Here is a 25,073-nt window from a genome sequence, read left to right as displayed (position 1 = left end):
AAAATTGGACATAGGAGTCATGGGAAGCACCCAAGCACAGTAAAAATATTTTTTTTTTACCAGCAGCCATAAAATAAAATTTTAGTGTTACTGTTTTTGGTGCCCATGTTCAGCATTGAATTTCTTTTTACTCTCATATCATGTTACCGAGTCATGTTACACTCCACTGTGGTTCTTAAAGGATCTTATAAAAATAGTCACTCAGAGCTCAGAAGTATTTCTATTTTTAACTAGCCTACTAGGAGCAATGTTTTCATAGAAAAGTTTTTAAAAAATGATTCCCCCCCCCAACAAATGTTTATATCTTCAAATTAAATTGTGATATCAAACCCATTTGTGCTTCCCCAAGTGAATATTCATCCAAAATTTGAGGGTATTCTTCAACCCTTACATTTCTGTTTAAGTTTATCCAAACAGAGGTAAAGACGTCTCACACTGAAAGTCAACAGTGTCCTGTCTAATTTTATATCAGACTTGCGGCGATAAAAAAATTGTTTATTTGTTTATTCTGATTGAAAATGTCTCATATGTCAATTTCCATTCAGCCGGGCAGTGTGCCCTGTACCCCAGTGTATAGGTAAAAAGGGTTAAATAAACAGTATCTCATTCATATATTCAGAACACATCTTATTCCTGGAGCACTTTCTGGCACATTGTTTTGTAGCTTGCATCTTTAAAAACAAATGCTGACGGCAACTTTAAAGCAGAATTGGTTCATTTTATACCACTGCGGTTTTGTCAGTTCAGATTCAATTCACTTTCTCAGTCATACTATAGTTTATTTGGAAATGTCCTGACAATACTTTACTCGGATTAGTAGAGGCTAACTGCACCAAAGGGGGCAAATACTACAGTGTTACATTCAAAGAGACAAGTACATATAATATTTTATCATGTCTAGTCTAGATAGTCACTAGTTTTCTTATTAAAATATATATGGTTCTTGGCATAATTCAAGAGACCAGAGTGGCAATATGAAAAGCCTGATTCTGTGTTTGCTAAGCCATTTTAATGTGGATCCATTATCATGTTGAAAGGACAAAAGACCCAGTTGTAACTTTTTGACAGAGGCAGCAAGTATTTCATTTAAAATCTCCTGGATCTTCATGATGCCATGTGTTCTAACAAAGTTCTAGCTGTGACCTAGTTTTAACTTTCTGGCTGATGTCTTGAGATATTACTTCAGTATTTTCAGATAATCCTCCTTCCTGATGATGCTATCTATTTTCTAAAGTGCACCAGTTGGTTTTCCTGAAAAAAAACACATCCACATGATGCCGCTAACCTTTGGCTCAGCTGTTGGAATAGGGTTCTTTCGATTAAAACAACATTCTCAACAACAGTAGTTACACAGTATTCTAAACAATAAGAGTTACAGGACTAGTCTGAACAATAACAATTACACAGTAGTCTAAACAATAACAGTTACACAGTAATATAAACAATAACAGTTACAGGAGTAGTCTGAACAATAACAGTTACACAGTAGTCCAAACAATAACAGTTACACAGTAGTCCAAACAATAACAGTTACACAGTAGTCTGAACAATAACAGTTACACAGTAGTCCAAACAATAACAGTTACAGGAGTAGTCTGAACCATAACAGTTACACAGTACTCCAAACAATAACAGTTACACAGTAATATAAATAATAACAGTTACAGGAGTAGTCTGAACAATAACAGTTACACAGTAGTCTAAACAATAACAGTTACAGGAGTAGTCTGAACCATAACAGTTACACAGTACTCCAAACAATAACAGTTACACAGTACTCCAAACAATAACAGTTACACAGTAGTCCAAACAATAACAGTTACACAGTAGTCCAAACAATAACAGTTACAGGAGTAGTCTGAACAATAACAGTTACACAGTAGTCTAAACAATAACAGTTACAGGAGTAGTCTGAACCATAACAGTTACACAGTACTCCAAACAATAACAGTTACACAGTACTCCAAACAATAACAGTTACACAGTAGTCTGAACAATAACAGTTACACAGTAGTCTGAACAATAACAGTTACAGGAGTAGTCTGAACCATAACAGTTACACAATACTCCAAACAATAACAGTTACACAGTAGTCCAAACAATAACAGTTACAGGAGTAGTCTGAACCATAACAGTTACACAGTACTCCAAACAATAACAGTTACACAGTAGTCTGAACAATAACAGTTACACAGTACTCCAAACAATAACAGTTACACAGTAGTCCAAACAATAACAGTTACAGGAGTAGTCTGAACCATAACAGTTACACAGTACTCCAAACAATAACAGTTACACAGTAGTCCAAACAATAACAGTTACAGGAGTAGTCTGAACCATAACAGTTACACAGTACTCCAAACAATAACAGTTACACAGTAATATAAATAATAACAGTTACAGGAGTAGTCTAAACAATAACAGTTACACAGTAGTCTGAACAATAACAGTTACACAGTAGTCTAAACAATAACAGTTACAGGAGTAGTCTGAACAATAACAGTTACACAGTAGACTAAAAAACAGCTACAGAGTAGTCTAAGCCAAAATTTTACACAATAGTCTAAAGAATAACACATACTGTAGTTTAAACAACACATTACACAGTAGTCTAAACTAAAGCAGTTACACAGTAGTCTACAAAAACAGTTATACAGTAGTCTAAACAATAACAGCTACAGAAAAGTCTAAGCAAAATTTTACACAATAGTCTTAACAATAACAGTTACACAGTAGTCTAAACAATAACACATACTGTAGTTTAAACAACACATTACACAGTAGTCTAAACAAAAGCAGTTACAAACAAAAACACTTGCACAGTGGTCTTAACAACAACAGTTACACAATTGTATAAATAATAGCAGTTACACAGTAGTCTAAACCATAACAGACTAAACAAGACATTTGCAGTAATCTAAATAACACTAACACAGAAACTTACACTGAAGAACCCAGACAGCAGTTTGTTTGTCTGTTAAATCACTACAGCTTTCTTGTTTACCAGACTGGAGATCAAAAATGTACAGCTGCTCATTTGAGTCTCTGCCCTGTGCCTTTGAAGGAAAGAATCTGAATATTGAATTAGGCTCTCTTCTGAAGATTTCAAGCTATCGCAATAAGAAACATTCAGATTGGAAACACTCAACAGGTCTGGATCAGATATGAGGAGGACATGTAGTTCATTAGGCTAAGTTCGTATACTGAATGTCAATTGGCCTTGAGCGCATTATTTATGGTCTGGCACAAAGGACACAAAGTAGATCTTTGATATTTTGATTTGACAAAGTGTTTTCATTCTCATTTTACAGACTACATGCTGTGGCTGACTGATTATTTACATCAAAGCATGAAATTTTGGTCATTAATATGAATGAATGCATTAATTATATTTAATTACCCTAACAACTGTATGAGTTATATCAAATTAACTAGCTAATGTTAGCTCAGTTTTTAAAGAGCCTTAAATGGTTTTAGTTTATGCAAAGGTGATTCTGAACATATTAAGCGAAATATGAGAATTATTAGTATGGTGGTTTAGTGGTTAACATGTTGCACCTCTGGGGTTGGGGGTTCAATTTCCTTGTGTGGAGTTACTCTGGTTTCCTCACCCTGTCTAAAGTTTTCCATAATTTGTGATTGTGACCTGTGATAGGTTGGCAATCCATCCAGGGTATCCCCCACCTTGTGCCCAGAGTCTTCTTGGATTTGTGTAGCATAAGCGGTACAGAAAATAGATGGATGTATTTGTGTTACAGACAATTTTCCTTCAAAATGTTGTGTAGGTACCTTAATATTTAGGACCTATAACATGAGCCTCCATTTCATTTTTCATGCTTCATCCAAATTAATGTATCAAAGCTTTTTTCGTGTGTCTCCTATCCTATTCAGTGATTCCAGATTTTGAATTACTTTATTTTTGAATTACTTCTTAATTTCTTGCAAAACTTCATCATTTATTCAATAATTCATTCTGTGATTAGGATCTCATTTAATGCTCTTCAGAACAGATCTCTAGAATCTCTCCCATTTATGATTTTTTTGTGGAAATAATTCAAAGCCCTCAATACATTCCACCATAACCTTCTCTGTCAAAGAAAGCAAAATATGACTCAAATAACTCAAACTTCTAAGCTGTTTCATGGGTTAGCTTAAAGAAAAGTATTTCCAAAAGACATTGGGTTTTTAACAATATCCTCTTCAAAACATTTGATTATAATTCAGGGCTGAAAAATCAAATTATGCTTAGACAAAAGAAGAAGAACTAGAAGATTAAAACGGATTCACTCCAGATGTTGTTTCAAACTGAGCTGTAAGTGAGTATCTTTTATTGAGTCAGGAAAAAGCATGATGGTTAATAATGAATGCATTTAGTCCAATTGCATGCTCAATTGCTTGGAAAATAGGAAGAATTTTGGCAATACATTCGTTTTAACAAATGACCAGAAATTCAAGAATAAGAGTAAGTTAAACATTGCAGATTCCACTATTACATAAGGAGTTCACTAGTTACATAAATAAATATTTGATATAGCCAACTGTAAACTCTATTCTCCAGTGAGGTTTAATCACTAGTTCAGAAACGCTGTGTGTTCCTTAGGTCAGGATAAAACTGCGCTCACTGAGCATGAGCGATTGCATTAATCATGTATTATTGGTACTAAATTTCCTGTTCAGCATAAAAAGTGATCTATGGAGTCAGTTTATTGAGAACAACTTTATAAATAAGCATGCACAAATGAAGGTCTCAAAGGTCTCAAAAGTATTGATTGGGCAGTTATGAATCTGAAAGCAAACAGAAAGATATATAGCTAAAGGATATTTATGAAAAAAGGTGGTTTGTCTGTAAATAACCTCTCAATAGTAAAAAAAAATAAAATAAAATAAAATAAGAGCAACAGAACCTCTATGACCTTTCAAGCATAATATGCTTTGTTTCCAATGTAGCCAGCCAAGTTTCACCCTTTGTTTTCAAAATGTGTTTTTAAAAAGAGCTTATTAATAAGCAAAATGCCACCGTATTCATTCAGCATCACACTACCCACTGTGCCATCACCCTGCTTTAAAATGCCAAGATTTTTACAATACAAAAACACAATCATGTTCCTGCCATCTAAATTATAAATATGGATTTTGCCGTTTTCATGATTTTTGGCAAAGGAAAACTGAATATCTCTTATTTGAAATATCTCTGAATATCTCTTATTTTATTTATGAAACCTAAAGGCTTTTCAAATAGCATTCAGCATTGTGTTATCAGAATCAAATGCACAGAAATGTATGGAAAACAGGATAGGATCTAATATAGACCTCTGTGGGACACCCCTGATTATTAAGCTGACCAATAAGGAAAACCTCTCAAAAGACACCACATATTTAAGATTATTTAATCTCATTCTTGCAAAGGCGCAAGTAAAGTTTCTGGGGTTTTCATTTTGATCAATTTTAAGTAACCTGCATGTAGTTCAAAGTCCAAGGTTAGCGAATTTTTTCAAGCTGCATCAAAGACAGCGAGGTTTCAATAGCGTCCAGACCCAATTACAAGCCTGAAAAACATCAGGGATAGAAAATGAGGACTTCTTTATTCTCAGATATTTTTTTTGTTTTTTTACAGTGCATATTCACACTGTATACAATATATACAACATATACATTTCAGCATGACATATTGTGGTTACATCAGACTGTCAGTCAGTGATGCTGGACTCTGGATAACTGAGATGTACCTCTGTTTTACTCCAACTCCGCCCAATCACTTTATTTCTAAATACGTCTGGAGTTCAGTTTGAGTTTTGAATACTGATCTAAAAATTAAATCTTCACTATACACACTAAACTCAAATCTGAATGAAACTGTTTGCGATTTAATAATCATATATTTGGATTCCTCTTAATTTGGCTGAAAGTTGATTTGCATTTCTTTGACCAGGCCAAAATGCATGTTTGAGGGAAATGGATGCAATAAGTAATAATTGTAGAGATTAAATTATGATAATGATTGTGCACACAGTCCTCAGAACCACCCACATAAATGCACATGTAGCTTCCATCTGCAGGGGAAGCTTAAACTTAACAAAATCTAAAAATGTAATACAAACATACTGTATATCTCTCATGCCTCAGGTTGTAATATGATCTCCATTTATGTAAGCTCACCCAACCATATCTGAGTCAAAAAAAAACAAAACCAGGGCAAACAAACACTGGGGGTTTGCTCTTTGATATGTTCTATTTAATAACTAGCTCAGATCTACAAGTGCCTGCAGCTGGATGTTTCACTCAATCTGATTCCTCTACCTAAGGTCAGTGTAGGTCACAAAATGTAAATATGAGTTTTCTGGGTTGGTACTTATTTTGTAGTTTAATGCAAAGGGCAACAATTGATTGTGACCAAGAGTAAAGGATTTACAGAGTAAGTAGCATTTGGGTCAGACAATACCTAACACTGTAGGCACTCTAACACATCTACTATTTTTTAGGCAAAATTCTGTTCAAAGAATGTTCATCAACAACAAGTCTGGACTCACTCACTTTGTGTTAAGATATCATCTGTGGGAGGCCATTAAAACTGAACGGACAAACTCTGACGTGACTTAAGGAAAAAAGAGAAATATTAAAGAATTCAATTTATTAATGCTCTTATCACAACACTGCTGAATTCTTGAATCTGATTGGGCAGAAGAATGTTTATTCATTTCTATAACAGCAACTCGGTGTACCTGTTCATATACACTACCGTTTCTATAGCAATACCTAATTCACCTATACGTTTGTGGTGGATGATCTTCACAAACTGTGTTGTTTCTTTAAACACACTGAAAGTAAATTTGTATGAACTAGCATGTGGCATTTTTATTTCTTCAGCTGTCAGTCTCCTAACGCTATTAGCGAAGTATGTACCTGTTACTTATACAGTGGAACCTCAGCACACAAGTTCTGGAGGCAGGTTCTTATAGCGGAATTTTGCGAATTTTCCCAAAGGAAATAATGTAAATGCAGATAATCTGTTCCAGCCACCCAAAAATATTACCAATACGAAGCGTATGTAAACTGTATGGCTGCTTACAAAGAACTGACCCAAGCCAAGCATTCCTTGTCAAGCTTGGGCTAAAAATTGAACAGACCACCCACACCACCAATCTGTCTACAAAAAAAATGTGCAAAAAATGTTCGGTTTGGTTCAGCATGCCAAAAATGCTTTGTATGCAGTTGAAAATTTCTGATTCTTAAGGCAAAAATTCGTAAGAGAGGGAATTCATATGCCTAGGTTCCACTCTATATATGTACACTGTTGGCATCTACAGATTATTATAGAAATAACTGATCACCACACAAACAAGGCTAAGAGTAGGTTTTCCACAAGGAAAGAGTTCAGAACACTTTTTCAAGGAACACTACAAACCAAGGTTTAGAAATGCATGGATAATGAAAGATACAAAGGAATATGAGAGTGTATAAAGACGATTAATACAGAACTCTTGGACACAATCAAAAATGACTGGACAGGAGTTGAGACAAAACCTGTATCAAAATATATATTCATGCTCAATATATATTCTGCATGCTGAAAGGTGAAATTCATCACAAGGTATCAACTATACTTGTATACATTTCAGAAGGTCTTTACATTACATGACATTATTCAGTACTCCCCTATTCTCTTCCCTATTCTTTTTACATGTTACATCATTTTTGTGTAGTTTCATGGCGGTCCAGCGGCCCAGGTTCGATTCCATGCCACAGAACTAACCCAGCCATTGAGGGGTTAACTCTCCCCTGCCCAGATAAAATGGTAGGGTTGCATCAGGAAGGGCATCCAACTTAAAACATGTGCCAAAAATCAAAACATGCAGATTGGACGACCCGCTGCAGCGACCCCAAACAGGGAGCAGCCAAAGGACAACAACAACATAATTTTTAATGTCATTGTAAAATTGGAGAACACTTGCTGTCATTTAACAGGTGTAAGTGGTCTGAGTTGACAGTCTAAGAGAAATATATGGAAGTTCGCTCTCCTTAATAAGTTCTTCAATCTGTTGATAGAGATAACATCCTGGTTCTGGATATCTTCTTCGAGGCTTTGAACTATGAGACTATTGAGCAGAAAAAAGCCTATGAGCTGCCTGGATTACTGGGTAAGTCATAATTCTTACTCAGATCAATCATTTGGAATCCTGTATTAGAAATGTATTAGTAGGAATCCTGTCTCCAGGATTAATTTAGCGTACTCGTGTCACATATGCAGTAACGAAAACAACCAAATCAGTGTTATACTGTGTATTTATAATTCTTTCACATTACATGTAATTTGACAAACCAATTTGAGAGTAATGTCCAATGCCTGGTGTACTCCTTCACTTCTCTAGGTGATATCGGTGGTCAGATGGGTCTTTTTATTGGAGCCAGTATTCTGACCATTTTGGAACTCTTTGACTATCTTTATGAGGTAAGATCTTTCAATGAATATTAGCATTTTGACAGCATTTGAGACCGGCACCTTTGGTGCATTTAGACTTTCAATGATAAGGATGAGAATTTAAACATTTAATGGAAAATATGTATGATCTATATAGGATTCAGAATGATTTATTCCTTATTGTTTACTTAATGCTTACACTCTAAAATTGCTGGGTTAAATGTAGCGCAGTGCTGGTCCAATATATCACAGAACACACTGTTGGGTTATGTGTAGAACCCGGTACACTAGGTTGCTTTAGTTACCCAAAGCTTGGTTCATTATGATACCGCCACAGGCAATAATTACCCTTATTTCTGTGTTGTTTGGTTTATTCCTAATTATTCATGACCCAGATATTGGATTTGAATGCATTTTCTATTAGAAATGGAAATGTTTCTGGGATGTATTTAGTTGTTTACAATTATTTGAAGAAATCTTTGCAGATGGCAATTAGATAACTACTCAAGTTGATTTTGAACAAAAATACGTGCAACATTTTTTGACACAGATTGTTTATGTACAGATTCTTTTTTACACTTTAATAATTCTGTTATGCATTATTAGATGCAGGGTACATTTACTTAATTCTTTGTAAATTAACCAAAAAAAAACATTTTAAAAAATCACCTATAACAAACTCTAAAACAGAGAACAAGGTGATATATTTCTTCACTAAAAGAGTCGTGGTGGTGGTGGTATTTGTAAGTCATGACAACATTTCACTGCTCATTGCAGGGGCTTCATTAGCTCTACTTGATGGGAAGAGCTGAAATCTTTAATCTCTGTGTGTGATTCAGACTTATCATACCATAGCCTTACATAACATGAGTCTATGATATAAACATGCCAAGATGATGGTGTAGGATGGTAATGACGCAGATCTCCCCTCTGTTCAGCAATAGTTGTCCCATCCATGCTGTCCTGTAATCTAGAAACCAATTTGCTTGCTCATAGTGTTAGTTCAGATTAACTTATATCTGTTACATAATATTAATTGGGCTCAGTTTGTATGAAACCTAATGTTATCCACATATTTATTCGAAATAGCAATGTGCTTAGTAAGAAAAATAGAAAGAAGTGAGTTTCTCATTGCCTGTAACCAGTTGGCTTCATTGTATTATCACATTCTAGTGGAAATGCTGGGATATAATGGCAACCCAGCTGTTATGTATGCTGTGTGAATATCTCACACTAAATAATCTAGCAAAACCCATTGGTTTGGATAATGTAAATGTCCCAATATTTTCAGAATGTAGTTTTTCATTTGTATATGACAGAGTTAATGACCTCAACATTTGAGGATATTTAAACTTAGTGGTTCGTTAGACTGGCATTGTTATTTGTGCATATTTTAGTCACTCTGTTACAGCAGACTGATATTATCTGAGCTTTCTTTATTGTCACACACATACAGTACATGGATACGGGTGAAAGGAAAACAGTCTACACTCCACGATCAAGGTCAATCAACATCAGAGAGACAAGACACTTGATTCTGGATAATTTTCAAGAGAAAGTCCGGATAAGTAAAGAAGGAAAAAGGCAAACAGTGGTTTATATTATGTTTGGGATGCACATGATGACACTGGCAAAGCATCAAGATTTTGTTTGGAATAGTGGATACTCACATGGATAAGCTCTTAACTAGTGACCTGATGGCTGTGATGTTGAAGTCTATGTTGCAGTTACAGGCTTTGATGTGATGAAGTATTGCGAAACATACATTATCATAGAGGCACTGAGCAGACAAACAGAAGCTATGTATGACTATATTTACAAGGTTTTGACAAATTTCTTGATAACAGTAAGCCTGTCAAAAGCAACAGCAGCAGTAACTGGACAAAAAAACTAAACTGGACTTCGCTAATAAGTAGTATGTGTAAAATAAAAAGACTATATGTACATGAATCCAACTCCAAACGGTGTCCAGGGTGACCAAGATTTAGCAAACGGAGCACTGATGATTGCGTCACAAGTTCAGGAAGCATTGAGGAGATGACATCATCCGCATAACCACGAGGTAGTGTGAAGACGTCATCTGCAAAGCCATGAGGTGGGGCAGTGATGTCAGAGTGATAACATCCTCACCAGAGACAGGAGGCAGAACGACTTCTTCACTGGAGCAGAAAGGTGTAGCAGGCAAGATCTGAGAGGCCTCAGTTACAGGCTTGCCAATTTGCCTCTCTTGGCCTTTGCTGAAAAGGCTGTTCCCCACATGCCCTTAATACTTTTCTAGGGAAAGTTCTTCTCCAAGGAGCCGGAAACCCCTTATTAGAAGGCTAGAGAACTCCAATATGGTCTACAGACACAGGTTTTCGTGTCCGGGCAAAATTTTTGCGAGCTTTAACACTAAAGCAACATAACATAAACATCGACCTCTCACTCATCAGGCTGAAGATCCTCCAAAAAATGGAAAGCTTGCCATGTAGCAGAAATCTGGCCATGAGAACATTGGGTGGGCACATCAACAGGAAGTTGAAGGAGTCATACAGCAGCATAGAGAGGAGGAGGTGTGGCTTACTGGACTCATGTTGTGCATGTTTCTCCACTGCATCCTGGTGGTCAAATCTTCTAGAATGTGTGGGTTCAGGGGCAATGAGGCAGGAAGCAGTCGTGTGAGATCAGCATTGAATTTGTTTAGGTCAGTCTAAATATCATAGTCACAGTTCAAAGCTTTGGTCATAACAGAGGTCACTGTAGACAGAGTTAAGACAGGCATAGCTGGAATGTGCTTGACTTTAACTTCTTTTGACAACAATATACTAAAAAAAAACAAATGCTTAAAAAGTTATTTGATTACTGAAAGACATTTAAGGACAACGAATTGTGGAATGTTTGTGGAATTTATTTATTTATTGTTTGATGGATTTTTGGAAAATGTTCCAACATTGTCACAAGGACAACACTGAATTTTAGCAGAATTTTAGCACCCTCATGCAGAACATATTCTGTCCTTATGCATAATGCCTGACTGAATAATGATATATTTTATGAGGCCCAGAAAATGCAAGTCTGGTCCAGTCTGACTGGAAAATGAGCCATATAATAGCCAGCTCCTTGGGGATAAAGTGAATATCCATCATGCCTGTTGTAAAAGTTGGAATGTAGAAAAGATGTGATGGATAAAGAACCTGTTTGGTGTGTGACATTGTGGGTAGTCCTTGAAACCAGAAACAAAATCCTTCAAAATTTTGGAAAACCAAGCAAAAACTGTTGTGACAGTATTAGTATATATAGCTATACACTAACCAAGGAGAACACTGAGGGCAAAGCGGAACGAAATCCACAGGTCAGGGACAGTTAGACTTTATATATGTTTCATTATTGAACAGTAATCACAGAAAACAAAGGCAATGTACAGACAGGAGTGTGGCGCATTACTGAATAGAAACCAGGAGCATTTGCTATTCAGTCTAAAAGTGGAGGCAGCAACAAGGCACGTGGCAGCTGATCATTTTCCAGACAGAAACTGGAAGCAGGAACAAAGCACTTGGCAGCAGTTATCATCCAATTGGAAACCAAAAGAGGAAAGAAAGTGCATGGCAGCAGCTATCATCCTATCAGGTGAAAGGATGATAGGATGAAGCTGGAGGGAGAAGCGAGAGATATGGCAGCAGCTATTATCCAATCTGAAACTGGAACCAGGAATGGCAGTAATTGTCGTCTAATAAGAAAATGGAGGCTGGATTAAGATATATTGCAGCAGGAAATCAACCAATCAGAAAACAGAAGCAGGAACAAAGCACATGGCAGCAGCTATCATCCATTCAAAACCGGGAACTGAGAACAATGTGATAGGGCATGTGACTGCAGGTATTATCAGGCAAAAACCAGAGGCAAGAATAAGGTGCAAAGTTACTTTTGTATGTATCTTAAAAAATTAATTAATTAATTAATTAATTAACTAATGAATAATAATAATAATGATTAGAAACAGAGGCAGGAATAAGGAACATTATTATTATCATATTAGAAACCAGAGGCAGGAATGAGGCATGTGTCAGCTAGTTATTATCGTATTAGAAACAGAGTCAGCAATAAGGCAAAAGGCTGCAGTTATCATCAAATAAGAAACCAGAGGCATGGCAGCAGGTTATTATCTAATCAGGACATAGAAGCAGGAACAAGGCACATGGCAGCAGGCTGGACATGACACAGACAAAACAGAAACCAGAAGCAGCTTTCATCCGGTCAGAAACTGGCAGCGGAAACAAGGCACATGGCAAAAGACAATCCAATCATCCAATCAGAAACCCGGAGGTGGAAACATAGCACATGGTAGCAGGCAGTCATCCAGTCATAAGCTGGAAGTAGAAAGGCACATGGGAGCAGACCGCATATGACATACCCCAAATATCCAGCGCATGAAGGTCATAACAGGACCTATCATTACAGAAATGCATCTCCTGTGTCTCATTATATCTTTTTAATTGGTACCTAATTTTTTTCTCAGTGTTGCTGCAGCAGTTCAGGGTCAATTTATCATAATAATAATTATTATTATTATAGTTAAAAGATATCCAGATAAAAGAATCGGTTCCTTAACGCTCTCCCGTGGAAATAAATTTTATCATCTTAATTAGCATGCAGTCTGTTAAGCCATAAGCGAATGTTGTTTTCGTGTCCAGGCTAAAAATGATTTATTATCCATGGTCTTATATAAAAACTAGTAGCACAAATATTTCAGAGGCTGTTGGCTCAGCTCTGCCAACAAATAATCTTATTGTTTTTTAAATGATAAGATCAATTTGTATCCTGAGCTATGAATTTCTATCATCATTTCAGAGGTGTGTGTACAGTGAATAGCAATCAGTTTATTTTTCAAACATGTTGAACGATTTTACTCCAAAAGTGTTTGAAAGACCAATCGCTTAGTCGGGGTCACATGGAAAGGAGCTTGTTGCTCACTTTAATACACTGCTTCTTTTTGTTTTGCAATATGCATGTGAAATTTCTGTACACTCACAGTCTGATTCATTTTAGAGACAAGATGAAGACTCAAATAGTCATATTGCTTAGGCATTTGAAAGAATACTTCCCAGAAATTCCTGTTTGTGTGTGTGTGTGTGTGTGTGTGTGTGTGCATGTGGTGTGTGTGTGTGTGTGTGTGGCATTATAATAAATGATAGCTCAGAGCTACAGCAGTTAGTTACTCCACCGAGCCCGAAACAATCCACACGTGCAAGATCTTCAATGAATTACTTTCTATTTAAAGGCTCTGGATGGACCAAACATATGGCTTCCTGATTCGCATTAGAGATCCCTAAAGCATCTGGCTCATTTCCACATTCCCATTAGTACAACAATTTGTTGACGAGGCCCGATTGAAAGGGTTTGGAATGTTTTTTGTTCCCACAATGGGTATAAGGGGTTACTTACATACCATGAATGGTAGTAGTACTCGAAAATGATCATTTAAACAACCTTAATTTAGGCTGCATGAAAAAAACACTGCTAGACCTACCAGAAAAGAATGAATAATAATTAATTTATAATAATAATTAACTAAATACACTGTGATTATTGTATGTATGTAGTGAAAGTACACACTGGAAAAAAGGAAAACTTCAGATAAGACTCCTGTCTAGGTATGCTAAGCCTGCCTGACTGAGGTAGATGGTATTAGGCGTAATGAACCATTCCACAGCTGCTGTTTGGAGTGCCAGAGCTGGTGTTTTGTAAATTAGAGCTGGCGTATGGTGTACCACAGCTGGCATCTTGTATAATGCAGCTGGTGTTGAGCTGATGCTGACATACCAAAGCTGGGGTTTGACATACCCAAGTTGTTGTCTGGCTTACTGGAACTACTTTTTGTTGTACCAGAGCTGCTGTGAGGCAGAATGAAGCATGCCAGAAATGTTGATTGTTGTACCAGAGCCACTTTGGCATACCACAGTTGGACTCTAGTATCCAGTATTGTGGTATACCACACCTGGAGTTTGGTGTACCAGACCTGCTATGTGGCATACCACAGCTGGAGTTTGGTGTATCGGACCTGTTATGTGGCATACCACACCTGGAGTTTGGTGTACCAGAGCTGCTATATGGCGTACCACAGCTGGGTTTGGTGTACCAGACCTGCTATGTAGCATACCACAGATGAAGTTTGTTGTACCAGACCTACTATATATACTATATACCACAGCTGGAGTTTAGTGTTTCAGACCTGTTGTTTGGCATGCCACAGCTGGAGTTTGGTGTATCAGACCTGCTATGTGGCGTACCACTGCTGGAGTTTGGAGAACCAGAGCTGCTCTTTGGCATATCATTGCTGGGGTTTGGTGTATCAGAACTGCTATGTGGCGTACCACTGCTGGAGTTTGCTGTACCACAGCTGGAGTTTGGTATACCAGAACTGCTATGTGGCATACCACAGCTGGAGTTTGGTATACCAGAGCTGCTATGTGGCATTCCACAGCTGGAGTTTGGTATACCAGAACTGCTATGTGGCATTCCACAGCTGGAGTTTGGTATACCAGAACTGCTATGTGGCATACCACAGCTGGAGTTTGGTATACCAGAGCTGCTATGTGGCATTCCACAGCTGGAGTTTGGTATACCAGAACTGCTATGTGGCATTCCACAGCTGGAGTTTGGTATACCAGAGCTGCTATGTGGCATTCCACAGCTGGAGTTTGGTATACCAGAACTGCTATGTGGCATTCCACAGCTGGAGTTTGGTATACCAGAGCTGCTATGTGGCATTCCACAGCTGGAGTTTGGTATACCAGAGCTGCTATGTGGCATACCACAGCTGGAGTTTGGTATACCAGAGCTGCTATGTGGCATACCACAGCTGGAGATTGGTGGACCAGACCTGCCATGTGGCATACCACAGCTGGGATTTGGTCTATTACAGCTGGCATTTGGCACACAAGAGACAATGTCTGGCATATCTATCTTTGGCATATCACAGCTGCAGTTTGCTGTCCCAGTGCTGCCATTTGGTGAACCACATCTGTTGTTTGTCATACCAGATCTAACATGTGGCATACCAGATCTCCCATGTGGTATACCAGAGCTGGTATACAAGCTTCAACATACCAGCGTTGCCATACCATAGCTGTCATATGGCACGGTAGAGCTGAGTTTGGTATAGAAAGTCACCAAAGCTGTTATAAAGCTGCACCAAAGCTTTCAAAGCTGTACCAAAGCTTTCAAAGCTGCTCATTGAAGTGTGTAAGTTGCCTTTTGGCATACTCACACTAGTTTGTGCCTCACAGAAGCTGGGATCAAGCAAAATAAAGCTGACCTTTACCTTACCAAATCCTGCCATTTTGCGGTCTGAAGTTGACGTTTGACATTCAAAGCTCATGTTTAGCATTATAAAGCTGCTGCTGGCCATTGTGAAGCATTGTGAAGTTCCAGAAGCTCACATTTGCCATTATAACACCTCTGTCTGCTGTACCAAAGGACATATTGCACTAGCATAAACAAGCTGATGCAAGTTTCCAAAGAACATTAATGTTTTCAATTAATTTCTAACTGAAGGGACCTGTGGATGTGAAGAACATGGTGTGTCCTAATATGCAAACCATCCATGTGCTCTCTCTTTTTGTTTTTAAGGTGATCAAGTACAAGCTGTGCCGTTGCAGGAAGAAGAACCACAAACGCAGCAACAACAATGACCGAGGAGCTGTGCTGAGCCTGGACAACGTGCAGTGCCATGTCAGTAACTAAAAACCAAGTAAACACTGAGGCTGAGAGAGAAATAGAGAGAGAGAATGGGGATAGGACAGATAACAGAACACCAGATTCATCTAATATATAACATGAAACTGTGCCTAAACTTTAATATAATATTTCTGGACTCTGCCCATATTATCCATTCTCAGAGTAATCTCAAACTAGGAGAACAAATAAAACTAGAAACTTTTCTTATCTTCTCACATGACTTAAATATGGCACAGGTGTACTAGATACTTGGTTAAAACTACTAAAAGATTGAACCAGGTTCCAAAGAAAAACAACTTAAGGCAAAAAAATTCTAGTGAACAAAGACTTTTTGGCAACAGAAGGAAAACCGTACACAGCTGTAGGGCTCCGTCTTTTAAAGTTTTCCTCTAATCCGATTTAACTCGAAGCAAAGCTTGATCAAAACTAGCTGTGAAAATGAAGAAGAAAAGACTGCGGATAGTGATAAGGAATGGAAAGACTTCCTCCACACAAACACACACACACACACACACAAACACACACACACACACAAACACACACACACACACACACACAAACACACACACAAGTAAAAAGAAAGCACATAAGCAGTTGCAGTTGATGGATGTCAGTGTTGTTGACTGGGCGATATGTTACAGCTCTGTGATTTTAAAGAGACCAGTTTGAGCTTTAATTGCATTTGAAGCGGAACTAGTCGCTTCTCTCCTCTCCTCTTCTCTCCTCTCTTCTCCTCTCCTCTCTTCTGTTTCCTTGACTCTTTCCTCGTCAGCTCTTATCTTCTAATTTGTTCTGTCTCTTTTCCTCTCATTCTCTCTCTCTCTCTCTCTCTCTCTCTCTCTCACTTACTCACAACCCCCCCCCCATAATACATAAATCTCATTGGTCGTTTGTGCTGCACTCCATCTCCTCTTCTGCTTTATTCCTCTTTCTTGCCTTTCGACCTCTCGTTTATTCAATAAGTCACTCTGTGCAATTAGCTCTATAGACATGACCTTAGAAAGCAGTGTCGAAAAACAGTACATCTTTAAAAGACATCCTATATTACTGTATATATTATGATACAGTACAGGGTCACTTTATTAGGAACAGCGCATCAGCGTGAACCTGATGATTTTTAATTCATATCTGCCAAACAAGTGGGAGCAGCGCAATGCAGATACAGGTCAAAATGGGGAAAAAAATTGATTTCAGTGGGATTCTCTAGAAATGATTTCACTGACTTGAGCCATGTAATGGGAGTTGGTGTCAGACAGACCAGTTCGAGTATTCGGGACGAGAAAAGCCAGACCTATTCAAGCTGACAGGAAGTTTGGTGAGCAGAAAAGCATGTCAGAATGCACAACACGTCTAGCCTTGAGGCAGCTGGATAACAGAATAAGGCACACCGGGTTCTACTCCTGACAGCCAAAAACAGGAATCTGATGCTACACTGGGCACAGGCTAAGCAGGTGAAGATCAGGCGATGTTTTTTTCCAGTCTTCAGCGGCCCAGTTTTGGCCTAATGCAGCCTCAAATTCCTGGTGAACAAGCCAGCATACATTATCAGTCGAATTTTTTTCTCCATTTTTAATATTATTAATAAAAAAACACCAAAGCAGGCTATGGTGAATAACGTGTAATTTGTGAAATTAATCCAAATCTTTTCATTTCTTTAAAGTAGCTTGATAAAGCTTTCCATGCTTTTTATTTTCTCTCAGGAGCTTTAAACACCTTTTAATTACCTGCTTTTCTTTATTATAATTTCATGTAAAATACGTTTTTCATGTACTTAATACAGAGACATTCGTTTCATTTGTTTATATTTGTTTTGCATGCAGGAAATGAAATATTCTCTGATAAGACGGCACATTTTTTCCTCCTATAAACACAATGTTTGTGTCATACCTGCTGATGCATGATTAGGAATTTATTCATTGCATTTATCACATTGCAGCATCACGGTAATGAAGGGAGGTTTTATATTTATAGTTGTCATTATCTCATTATAATAGCCAGTTGATTCCTGCAGAATTGTGCCCTTTTGATTGATCTTCATGCAAATGAGCTTCCAGTGAGGTCACTGTGGAGATAAAGTGATAACGATACTGCGTACTAGTTACCACTTCTTGGATTATTCTCCCATTTCTGGAACCAGTGAAATATTTCTGTATAGGTTTGCAAAAACGATTAAACGTTCCATGTTGTTACAGTCAGAAATGATTTCAAACACACGAGGCAGTCAGCGCTTGTAAAATGGCGATCCTGAAAGGACGAAAGGAATTGAATCGGGTGAAAAGAAAAAAATACCAGCATGCCAATGTCGGAAGAAAGGAAGGTCGAAAGAAAGGTTGAAAGAAAGGTTGAAAGAAAGAAAGAAAGAAAGAAAGAAAGAAAGAAAGAAAGAAAGAAAGAAAGAAAGAAAGAAAGAAAGAAAGAAAGAAAGAAAGAAAGAAAGAAATGGGGAAGGGAGGGAAGAAGGACAGTGGAAAGGAAATAAGGAAGGACAGAAGAAAAGAAAGAAGGTAGGAAGGACAGAAGGAAGGTCGAAAGAAAGGTTGAAAGAAAGAAAGAAAGGTTGAAAGAAAGAAAGAAAGAAAGAAAGAAAGAAAGAAAGAAAGAAAGAAAGAAAGAAAGAAAGAAAGAAAGAAATGGGGAAGGGAGGGAAGAAGGACAGTGGAAAGGAAATAAGGAAGGACAGAAGAAAAGAAAGAAGGTAGGAGGGACAGAAGGAAGGTCGAAAGAAAGGTTGAAAGAAAGGTTGAAAGAAAGGTTGAAAGAAAGAAAGAAAGAAAGAAAGAAAGAAAGAAAGAAAGAAAGAAAGAAAGAAAGAAAGAAAGAAATGGGGAAGGGAGGGAGGAAGGACAGTGGAAAGGAAATAAGGAAGGACAGAAGAAAAGAAAGAAGGTAGGAGGGACAGAAGGAAGGTTGAAAGAAAGAAAGAAAGAAAGAAAGAAAGAAAGAAAGAAAGAAAGAAAGAAAGAAAGAAAGAAAGAAAGAAAGAAGGAAGGAAGGAAGGAAGGAAGGAAGGAAGGAAGGAAGGAAGGAAGGAAGGAAATGGAAAGGAAGGAAGGAAGGAAGGAAAGAAGGAAGGAAGGAAGGAAGGAAGGAAGGAAGGAAGGAAGGAAGGAAGGAAATGGAAAGAAAGGAAGGAAGGAAATGGAAAGGAAGGAAGGAAGGAAGGAAGGAAGGAAGGAAATGGAAAGGAAGGAAGGAAGGAAGGAAGGAAGGAAATGGAAAGAAAGGAAGGAAGGAAATGGAAAGGAAGGAAGGAAATGGAAAGAAAGGAAGGAAGGAAATGGAAAGAAAGGAAGGAAGGAAGGAAGGAAGGAAGGAAGGAAGGAAGGAAGGAAGGAAGGAAGGAAGGAAGGAAGGAAGGAAGGGAGGGAGGGAGGGAGGGAGGGAGGAAGGAAGGTACAGTGATACAGAGACTCCCACAGCCCATATTAGGTGAAAACTCAACTGATAGAGAGAGTCAGAAAGAGTCAGAGAAGCTTCACTGCTGAATTTTGGCACTTAACAAAACACAAACCTGTTCATCAAAGCTGTTGTTCATCTACACTCAGTCACACTGAACTTAGATTTTATTCATTCAGATTATTATTTTTTGCTGTAAATTGAATATCTGCAATCCAAACCTCACTAACTGAATAGAGCTTTAAATAAAGCTACCTTCCATGATGAAAAGCAAAAATGAAAGCTCTGTTTGTTCCTAAATAAATCACCTAATAGCTGATTATGGTCAACTCATTTTATATTTGATGGCTGCAAAAGTTTTCAAAATTTCTGTGTATTAGTGGCAGAGTTCACGTTAATGTTAATGCAATGTGTTACATAATGCCACTTAAGAGAAGCTTCATGTACAGCATTAACATTACAAAAGGGTAAAATTTGGATTTCAAATCAGTGTTTTTTCCTGTTGTCTACTTAATGTTTCCGTTTAGTGCATAATGCATGGCACAAGACAGATAATAAATATGGTTGACATTTCTACAGAGAGAATGAGGAGGAGCTTCTTCCTGTAGGTCATTTGGCCCTGAACCCAGGACAATATTTAGATCTTGGACTTTTCCTGACCCATCTATACAACACACACTGCCTCGACCAGATCTGTGCACAGCAAATACTGCATATATGCATTAAACTTTATTTATAATAATCTTACCACTCATAATATATATGTATTCTACATTATACTATATTTTTATATTTTCTATATACACTATATTGCCAAAAGTTTTGGGACACCTCTCCAAATCATTGAATTCAGGTATTGTTTTTCAGAGGTTGGGCTTGGCCCCTTAGTTCCAGTGAAAGGAACTCTTAATGCTTCAGCATAGCAAGACATTTTGGACAATTTTCATGCTCCTAACTTTATGGGAACAGTTTGTGGATGACCCCTTCCTGTTCCAACATGACTGCACACCAGTGCACAAAGCAAGGTCCATGAAGACATGGATGAGCGAGTTTGGTGTGGAGGAACTTGACTGGCCTGCACAGAGTCCTGACCTCAACCTGATAGAACACCATTGGGATTCATTAGAGTGGAGACCAGGCCTTCTCGTCCAACATCAGTGCCTGACCTCACAAATGTGCTTCTAGAGGAATGGTCAAAAAGTTTAACCATAAACACGCCTTCCCAGAAGTGTTGAAGCTGTTAGAGCTGCAAAAGGCAGGCCAACTCCATATTAAATTCATGTCTCAAAACATTTGGCAATGTAGTGTATTTTCCCTTTCCTTACAGTACAATTCTAATTCTATTCTTTGTCTATTTTGATTCTATTTTTCTGACACCGACATTCAGAACCTTTTCACAGCATGTCATGATTGTGTCTGTGAGCAATAAAGACATGAGTCTGAATATAAAGATACCTTCTCTGTTTTTTTAGCCTCCGTGTGAAAACCTTCGCACTCCATCTACATATTCGGCCAACATCCTACCTCACCATCCAGGGCAGGGTAACTTCGAGGACTTCACCTGCTGAGTGAGTGAGTGAGTGAGTGAGCGAGCGAACGAGAGAGAGAGAGAGAGAGAGAGAGAGAGAGGAGCTGTTAGAGTTGGACTCCAGCTCGCAGTGTACAACCAAAGCCGCCTGACTCCATCGTCACGAACACCCTCCCATCCCGGCCGACACAGAATGGATTTTGACTGGATGTTTTAACGCACCGCATTGTGTCATGTAAAATAAAAACGAAACATTGAAACTGTTCCACAACACAACCATGTGTGTACTTTTAAAGGATTTTGGAACACTGCCTCAAACGGGAACCCCTTCGTGAAGAAGCCTCTGAGACGTGGACCATCACAGCTCAAACGGACAGGCTTCCTGTGGGCGGAGTCCCCTGCCTTTTCTGTATATAAACAGCGGCTATACACCGTCTTAACTGAGTGGCTTAATTAGATTGTTAGAAATAATATAGTGCTTAATCCATGTAGCAGCATTCGTGGTGACTGATGGACTCCAGTGACGTGCCACTCACGGTCAGTGTGTCTCCTTGAAGAATGTATTTTTCCTACTGACAGGAAATGATCAACTGTTCGTGGTGAAGAAAGCTGAGTTCAGCAGTCTGTTGTTCCATCCAGCTCTCATCTCGTGACTGCATGCTTGTATTCGTCTTCCTGTGCATGTTTTCAGTTTTTGGGTTTGTTTTCAGTAACCATTGTTATTATTGCCAAGTTTGCCTCAATTATATATAGGTGTGTGTGTGTGTGTGTGTGTGTCTTGTTTGGGTGCCTTAACCCCTACAACTGTGTGTATGTGTGACTGGATTTAACATGTGTGTCGTCTGCCTAAGCAGTGTGTGTGTGTGTGTGAGTGTGTGCGCGCGCATCTTAGTTATGTGTATGATTAAGACATGGCAAGTCGGCCAGTCAGTCTCTGTGTGTGTGTGTGTGTGTGTGTTAGATATGATGTGTATGATTGACATGGCCTGCGTGTGTGTGTGTGTGTGTGTGTGTTAGATATGATATGTGTATGATTGACATGGCCCACGTGTGTGTGTGTGTGTTAGATATGATATGTGTATGATTGACATGACCCGTGTGTGTGTGTGTGTGTTAGATATGATATGTGTATGATTGACATGGCCCACGTGTGTGTGTGTGTTAGATATGATATGTGTATGATTGACATGACCCGTGTGTGTGTGTGTGTGTTAGATATGATATGTGTATGATTGACATGACCCGTGTGTGTGTGTGTGTGTGTTAGATATGATATGTGTATGATTGACATGACCCGTGTGTGTGTGTGTTAGATATGATATGTGTATGATTGACATGGCCCACGTGTGTGTGTGTGTTAGATATGATATGTGTATGATTGACATGACCCGTGTGTGTGTGTGTGTTAGATATGATATGTGTATGATTGACATGACCCGTGTGTGTGTGTGTGTGTTAGATATGATATGTGTATGATTGACATGACCCGTGTGTGTGTGTGTTAGATATGATATGTGTATGATTGACATGGCCCACGTGTGTGTGTGTGTGTTAGATATGATATGTGTATGATTGACATGACCCGTGTGTGTGTGTGTGTGTTAGATATGATATGTGTATGATTGACATGACCCGTGTGTGTGTGTGTGTGTGTTAGATATGATATGTGTATGATTGACATGGCCCGCGTGTGTGTGTGTGTTAGATAAGTGTATGAGAATGAAATGACCCATGCGCATTATCTTTAAATTTGTGTATGATTATGACACGACCTGTCTGTGTGTGTGTGTGTGCGCGCGTGTGTGTGTGTATGAATGTGGGCGCCTTATCTTTAAATTTGTGTATGATTATGACACGACCTGTCTGTGTGTGTGTGTGTGTGTGTGCGTTAGCTTTAGATATGTTTATGATTATGATCTGACCTGTGTGTGTGTGTGTGTGTGTGTGTGTGGTTTACCGCTTATCAGTGAATTATTCTCTGTTTCGATTCTGTGAGTTTATTATAATTTTTCAGAACTGTCGCTGTTTCAAATATCATATCGAAGCACAAGACCATTATGTAAAAGATGATGAAAAAGAAGGCGGGTTCATATTCTTTCAGAGACTAGGACCATCACGATAATCCGAATCGTTACAACTCTATTATTCTGATTTTTGTTTTTTTACGACAAAAAAAAAAGTAGACATGTTGCCTGATAGTCCAGTCATCATCTTTCCAGATACTAGACTGTTCTATTTATCTATGAAGGTATAATAAAATATCATTGAAAATTTTAGATGCAATATCTGTACTTTATGTTTGGGGGTTTATTTTGGGAAGGAAGACATTTTCTTTAATGTGTATCAAATAAGGATGCATGGGATGTAAACACAGGGCACATTGTCACGCTAATGAACAGAGGAGATGAAATGACAGCAATCTGGACACACATCACGATTAATGATGGCAATCAAAGCAAAGCAGCCTGCACACTGTGCACTGCAGGAGGAGCAACAACAACATCTTCCTACCATACAAGTAACCTGATAAAACTTCTTTATGGAGGTTAAACAATACATTTAATAGACAGAATGACAACCTAGAGCACTAGCAGTGGGCATAGTCAGTATAAATTGTGTGCAAGGTGCAGAGATATAGACACACAAATGTATTTATGAGCATGGGGCAGTGAAGTGAGTGTGCAGGTAGAGAAACTAATGGTTTTGATAGAGAGAGAGAGAGAGAGAGAGAGAGAGAACAGAGCACTGATGAGACACTTCAATGCCATAAGATCTTAAACATAAAACTCAGCATGTGGACTTCATTTATAGGTGAGTGACGATAGGTTAAGGGGAAAAAATGTCTACCTCCAATGATAGGTGAGTGAAATTATTAGCTCTAACCCAGTATTATGTTCTTGCCACTATAGGTCAATGACAGCGAGGGACCATGATGCATTGAATGAACCAAAAGTTTTAGGACGTCTGCCTTATGAATGTAATATAGAGTTGACCCGCTCTTTGCAGCTATAACAGCTTCAACACTTCTGGGAAGTCTTTCCACAAGGTGTGTTTATGGGACTTTTTTGGACCATTCCTCTAGAAGCGCATTTGTGAGGTCAGGCACTGATGTTGGACGAGAAGGCCTGGCTCACAGTCTCTGCTCTAACTCATCCCAAAGGTGTTCTATCAGGTTGAGGTCAGGACTCTGTGCAGGCCAGTCAAGTTCCTCCACACCGAACTCGCTCATCCATGTCTTTATGGACCTTGCTTTGTGCACTGGTGAGCAGTCATGTTGGAACAGGATCCTCAAACTGTTCCCACATAGTTTGGAGCAATATAGTGTACTTCACTTACAGCTGGACTGAAGCGCTTTTCTGGAGTGAAACGAAGCCCGCACTTCAACCTTATTCAATCCAAGGTAACTAATGTAGCAGGTACTTCATTCAAAAAACAATTAGCTAACATTATGAGACACAGTGAGTCAAGGAGTTTGCTTTTCATGAGCAATATGTAAATCAGGGGAAACATAAACAGATCTTAATAATAGCTAAATGACGAACACTTAACTTGAAAACAAGGTTTCTGGATGTTTATTTTGATATCATTATCTGTATTGATGAGGCGTCTATAAAAAAAAAAAAAGGGCGTCTATAAATCAGATAACGCAATCCCAGTCTTGTATGTATTGTAACTGGTATTTAGCACCAGAATTGGATCTGTTTCTCCCTCATGATTTGCAGATGATCTAGCTAATCACGTAGCATTGGCAGTCAACAACCTCTCAACATGGCAGCAATTAGATCACTGAAGATTATTACATTGTACTTCCTCTCCAACTGGATTCGCAGCGACTACGGAAAATCCTCCACAACACTTTCGAATGCTCTTTCAACTTCTTGTTGAGTGTCACACACATCAGGGTCAGATGTTTTCAGCGTTTTCGAAAAGCTTTCAGCACTTGAGGAGGCAGAGCTAATAGGTTTGTGACCAACTTTGCACATTGTCGTTCTTTTTTTTTTGAAGAAAAATAAGAAT

At 38.3% G+C, this 25,073-nt stretch overlaps 1 protein-coding gene across 2 annotated transcripts in view; it reads left to right on the top strand.

The window, feature by feature from the left end:
• The window catches only part of asic1b (acid-sensing (proton-gated) ion channel 1b), a 319,202-nt gene extending 295,870 nt beyond the window's left edge, over positions 1–23,332 (top strand). For both annotated transcript variants that reach the window (XM_058373993.1, XM_058373992.1), the window contains 4 exons: positions 8,044–8,135; positions 8,367–8,446; positions 16,025–16,126; positions 21,001–23,332. In XM_058373993.1, coding sequence (XP_058229976.1) covers positions 8,044–8,135; positions 8,367–8,446; positions 16,025–16,126; positions 21,001–21,096 — 370 coding nt within the window. In that variant the 3' untranslated portion in view covers positions 21,097–23,332. The remainder of the gene's footprint in view (positions 1–8,043; positions 8,136–8,366; positions 8,447–16,024; positions 16,127–21,000) is intronic.
• Positions 23,333–25,073: the final 1,741 nt, after the last annotated feature.

The sequence above is a fragment of the Hemibagrus wyckioides genome, linkage group LG21 (genome assembly GCF_019097595.1).
Source record: "Hemibagrus wyckioides isolate EC202008001 linkage group LG21, SWU_Hwy_1.0, whole genome shotgun sequence".
In the NCBI taxonomy this organism is placed as follows: domain Eukaryota; kingdom Metazoa; phylum Chordata; class Actinopteri; order Siluriformes; family Bagridae; genus Hemibagrus; species Hemibagrus wyckioides.
Note: the sequence above shows the minus strand (reverse complement) of the source record. Positions and strands in the feature narration are given on the sequence as shown.